The sequence below is a fragment of the Nerophis lumbriciformis genome, linkage group LG04 (assembly GCF_033978685.3).
Source record: "Nerophis lumbriciformis linkage group LG04, RoL_Nlum_v2.1, whole genome shotgun sequence".
NCBI lineage: Eukaryota > Metazoa > Chordata > Actinopteri > Syngnathiformes > Syngnathidae > Nerophis > Nerophis lumbriciformis.
Window position 1 is genome coordinate 36,439,731 of NC_084551.2, and position 5,964 is coordinate 36,445,694.

Genomic DNA, 5,964 nt, shown 5'->3' on the forward strand with positions numbered 1-5,964 from the left:
GTAAGGGTTGGAATTGGGGGTTAAATCACCAAAAATGATTCCCAAGCGCGGCCACCGCTGCTGCTCACTGCTCCCCTCAACTCCCAGGGGGTGATCAAGGGGATGGGTCAAATGCAGAGGACAAATTTCACCACACCTAGTGTGTGTGTGACAATCATTGGTACTTTAACTTTAACGTGTATTGAACAGATATTCCATGGTGTTTATTTTAGTTCCTACAGGAAACATTGCAAACAAACTTAGTATTGCTACACTTTTCAGTATTTCATTGATATTGCGATACGGTTGCTGTATTGGTATGGCAATGTTTACATTGACAACATACTGTATGTCCATCTCATTCAGTGCTTCTCAAATAGACAGGGGGGCACCGTGAAATGTGTGTGTGTGTGTGTGAGTGTGTGAAAAAATGATGTCCCTTCTTAAATAGTGAGGCTGGTCTCCCCCTGTTAGGGTGCCACGATATGTTTTGGGGGTGGCATGAGAGGCAATAGCGTAGATCAGGGATGTCAAAGTCAAGGCCCGAGGGCCAGATCCGGCCCGCGAATGAATTATTTATGGCCCCCGGGATGATATTTGATTAGTATTAGAACCGGCCCGCAGGCCACAGCCGCCTGCTGCTGTTTTGCACGCACCGATACTTAATCAGTGTTGGTGCTAGGAATTTTCAAAATGGGGTGCCTGGGACTGATGTGGCGACTTGTCCAGGGTGTACCCTGCCTTCCGCCCGATTGTAGCTGAGATAGGCTCCAGAACTGGGTTCGATCGAACCCTAGGGGTTCGGTGAGTCGGCCTCAGGGGTTCGGCGGAGCCTCCACCACGGAGGTAAGGACACATCCGACATATCGTGTAAATAAAAACTTCTCCCTATCAACGTATTATGGATGCAAACAATGTTCTCTCTAATTTTCCATCTGATTTGCAGGTTGTTTTATTGATCAATTGAAACTTTTACTAGCAGATTGCAAAAGAAGAGAATGCATTATATGAAACAGTACAGTTTACAGAGTACAGTACATATTCCGTACAATTGACCACTAAATGGTAACACCCGAATAAGTTTTTCAACTTGTTTAAGTCGGGGTCCACGTAAATCAATTCATGGTAATGTGTGTAAGGTGTGGAATTTGTTGTGAGTTCATGCACTGTGTTGGTTTTGTTCTTTGAACAAGGTGATGTTCATGCACGGTTCATTTTGTGCACCAGTAAAAAAAACATATAACTTTTTCTTGAATTTGAAAAAAAAAACATTTTATTTTTCACTAAAGAAGGGTTCGGTGAATGCGCATATGAAACTGGTGGTGTTCGGTACCTCCAACAAGGTTAAGAACCACTGCTCCAGCGCCCCCCGCAACCCCGAAGGGAATAAGCGGTAGAAAATGGATGGATGGATGGGTGCCAGGGACCCCATTAAGTCATAAAAATGGGGTCCCAGAGTAAATTTTTGGGGTCCCACTTTTTGTAACCATTTTGAAAACAAATGATAAATGTATGCATTATCCTGTTATATCTCAGATTCTATATTGTGTTTTGGAAAAAGGTTGTCATAAACGTTACTTAATTAATTATAATTTAAAAAAAATACAAAAGAAAACACATTTTTATGCATACGTTAATGTATTCAGTTATAAACATTCATTCACTTTCTTCTTTCTTTCATGGATCTAAACTTTACCGCTGCCGGTATTTTTTTCCTATATTTTTATTGTAATATTTTCAGAATGTGTTTGTTCTATTTTTGGCCAAAGTAAGACAAAGAAAACAACCTAAAGTTGTCTTTATTTCTTAGTTTCAATGCCATGATTTTAATAGTCCGACCCGCGTGTGCACCGATGTTCCTCCATGCGGCCCCTGAGCTAAAACGAGTTTGACAACCCAGGCGTAGATCTTGACACATACAGATAAATAAACAAACATTCACTTCGGGGTGGGGCGTGAAAACATTCTGTCCCTTCTTAAATAGTGGGGCTGCCATGAGAGGCAATAGCATCTTTAGTGTTAGTAAAGAACTATACTATCCTGATAAAACAAAAATAAACAATAACTTTAGGGGGGGCGTGAAAAAAGCATTGATGTAAGCGTCCGTGCAGTCAAGAGTAAACTTTGAGTGTGTGGTCTCCAGCGTCCACTACAACGAGCGTGTTGTTAAGTGCCCCCAGTCCAACAGGCCGAATAAGCTGATCTGAGACCAGAGGAGTGAGGACCGGACCACTTTGCATGGTCCCAAAACTCCAAATCATCCCCTGCTGGGAGTCCACCACAAGCAGGTGTCCGTTTGTGTCAAAGGTCACACCCGACATTTTGACAGACGACATCAGCTGGAGAGCAAAAGTGTCCACCTGGTAGAGAAGGTGGAAGTCCTCGGTGAAGACGGTGAGCTGCTGTGTGTCCTGTGCAAGGTGCTGCATCACTGCTGTGTTCGCCGTGCAGGCGCAGCAGCTGACCGCTTTAGGATGCTGCAGGTTTGAGACCACCACTCCCTCCTCCAGGGCGACGCCGTGCTTGTAGTGCACCTTGAGGCGGGAAAGCGTTCCTGCCTGGACGTCGGTCACCAGGATGTGTCCCCTACGGTCCGTGTCCACCCCCCAGGGAAGAGCGAAGCAGGCCTTGATGGTCACCACGTGACTCCCCCTGGAGGTGAACACCTTGACCGCTTTGTCTCCTGCGTCCGTCACCACGACGTGACCACAGGGGGTCACCGCCACATCCATCGCGAAGCAAACGTCCTCACTGGCGTGTCCTCTCGGTCCAAACGCGTGCTGCTTCTTGCCCTGTGGACCCAACACCACCACCCTCTCAACGCCGTCGTGCACCACAAACATAGTCCCTGAGGACCTCATCACAGTCACTCCTGAGGGGTTGATGAGATCCCCCCAACCGCCAAAAGTGGCACGGCGGTGCAAGGCTTTGGCGCTCACACCCGCAACCTCTTCTTCTTTGTCCACACGGGGACAGGCGGGGATGAAGAATAGCATCTCCTGCAGGTCGCACAGAGCCTGGCAGTGGGAGGTGGCGTCGACACTGCACAGCTGTCGACAGAAGGGGCACTCCAGCCTCCCGAGGAGAGGGTGGGACAGAGCTCTGATGCATTCCAGACACAGGACGTGACCGCACGAGAGGTTCTGCGGCCTACGCTCGGAATGCTGAGCGGTAAACTTCTCAAAGCAGACTTTACACTCCAGCAAGTTGACTTGGATCTCTCGCAACAACACGCCCTCTGGACTCTGCAGGCCGCCGCGGCTGGGGTAGCTGTGGGCCATGGCGGCAGGATCAGGTTGTTCTGGACCGATCGGTCCACTGCTGCAAGTACAGGAGGTGCAGGAAACCCTCCAAAGAAGCTTTAGAGGGTTCAGAGAGGAGCAAAACTCGACATGAGAAGAAGGCACAGCGAATGTGCTGTGCAGTAGGCCCAAGTCACGTGATGTTTGGCAACACACATTTAAATTCTTTGCTGCCCTCTTCTGGACAGAAAGTAATTCACATCCTGCTCCTCCATCCATCCATTTCTACGGTTTGTCCCTTTCAAGTAAATATATATATATATATATATATATATATATACATATATATATATATATATATATATATATATAATCAGTGGGGGGGCCTCACCTGCCATCATGGAAAGAAAAAAAAATGTAAAAAGAAAAAAAAAAAATTAAATTGTTAAATGTATCCAGTGATTATACTATAAAGTTATTTTCCATTTAACTTCACCAGTTTTAGATTATTTTTATTCAAAATTGCTGAATTTTCACATTTGCCATTCAAATACTGAGAAGAGACGGTGCGGTGATCAGCAGCCAGTTGAGGCACGTCACTCAGTTGTGCCTCACCATGGATTGCGGACTCGGCTAACTGCTGGCCTGCTGTGCAGTGAGACCGTATTGCTATATGAATTATATTATACATTTCCATAGTTTAGTTAGCTGAGGTATATAATGTACAGTGTATTTTGTCAACAACTGTATGTGTGTAACGTATTTCTTGTGCTGAGCAATCATAAAACGGCTGCGAAGACGCACTGGGTGAGGCTCGCGTAATCACGCCTCCTGGTGCCGGTTAATGCACCTCCGCCGCAGAATGCACCCCCCGACAGAAGCGCCACACCAACCAAAGCCCACACCCAAACCCTCCACGTGCAAGACCGAATCCATCCAAAAAAAGTCACTTAACAAGAAGCCAAAAAGTGCAAAAACAACAATGCTCGCGTCGGAGGACCGTGAACGACTGCAGGGACACAACATTAGGTACACCTGCAGACTGCAGCACGGATTTCATATTTCATTCATTCACAACTCCTCCAACACGAACACCACTGTTCTCGCACTTATAAGTAAAGGTAAGACCATAATAACGTTTTTTTTTTATTAAATGTGCTTTTTTGTGTGCTACAGTTTGTACGTGTAAAGTTAAAGTTAAGTTAAAGTACCAATGATTGTCACACACACACTAGGTGTGGTGAAATTTGTCCTCTGCATTTGACCCATCCCTTGATCACCCCCTGGGAGGTGAGGGGAGCAGTGGGCAGCAGCGGCGCCGCGCCCGGGAATAATTTTTGGTGATTTAACCCCCAATTCCAACCCTTGATGCTGAGTGCCAAGCAGGGAAGAATGCTTGTATGAGCTTTTAAACATAACCCGTTAACTGCTGCCAATCAAATGGTGAATAAGATACTCTTTAGGGTTCATATGTTTGTAAATCTGACTGTGATGAAGTCAGTGCCTCACCAGCCATCAACCTCACCACACGTCACTAATATATATATATATATATATATATATATATAATATATATATATAATATATACACATATTTTTATGTATATATATACATATATATTTGTATGTACATACAGTATATATATACATATATATACACACACACACATGTATTTATATATATACACACATATTTATATACATATATAAATATATATTTGTATGTATATATATACTGTATATGAATAAATGAATATATATATATATATATATAAATATTTATGTCTTAATAAGATTATCCAAAAAATAGTGCTCGATACCGTGGTAGAGCGCAATATATGTATGTGTGGGAAAAAAATCACAACACTACTTCATCTCTACAGGCCTGTTTCATGAGGGGTTCCCTCAATCATCAGGAGATTTTAATGGTATGTGAATGCTTCTATTAAAATCTCCTGATGATTGAGGGAACCCCTCATGAAACAGGCCTGTAGAGATGAAGTAGTCTTGTGATTTTTTCCCCACACATACATATATATAAATATTTATATATACATACATAGAAATGCTAGAACGCTAAAAGGTCTATAGTGTATGTAGCTTTAATGCTAATGAGCTGTGTTTATCGAGCTGGAGCCCCACCAGAAGTGCTATTTTGCACTTTATACACTTTTTACATATACAGCCAAATATATAAACCCATATATATATATATATACTGCTCAAAAAAAATTAAAGGAACAGTTTTTTTATCAGGGTATGGCATGAATTCAATTGCACTTTTCTGATAAGGTTTTGGTCAGGTACGTGGCAGAGGGGGTTGTTAATCAGTTTCAGCTGCATTGGTGTTGATGGAATTAACAGGTGCACTAGAGGGGCAACAACGAAATGGCCCCCAAAACAGGACTGGTTTTGCAGGTGGAGGCCATTTCACGTTCCTCCCTCATGATCTTTTTTAACTGTTTTTCCACAAGTGTTGGCTTTAGCTAGAGTCATTATCATGACTGGGAGCATGAGGCGATTTCTTAACCCTCCTGAAGTTGCGCAGATTGTCCTACTCCTCCAGGATGGCACATCCATGCGTGCTGTTGCAAGAAGATTTGATGTGTCTCTCAGTACAATCTCCAGAGCATGGAGGAGATTCCAGGAGACAGGCAGTTACTCTAGGAGAGCTGGACAGGACCGTAGACGGTCCTCATCCCATCAGCAGGACCGATATCTGCTGCTTTGTGCAAGGAGGAAC

General features: G+C 43.9%; 1 protein-coding gene across 1 annotated transcript; it reads right to left on the bottom strand.

The window, feature by feature from the left end:
• Positions 1-1,084: 1,084 nt before the first annotated feature.
• LOC133600977 (E3 ubiquitin-protein ligase NHLRC1-like) lies at positions 1,085-3,323 on the bottom strand. Its single transcript, XM_061954050.2, has one exon. It carries the CDS (start codon positions 3,258-3,260, stop codon positions 2,091-2,093), a length of 1,170 nt encoding a protein of 389 aa, XP_061810034.1. The 5' UTR covers positions 3,261-3,323; the 3' UTR covers positions 1,085-2,090.
• Between the last annotated feature and the right edge of the window lie 2,641 nt (positions 3,324-5,964).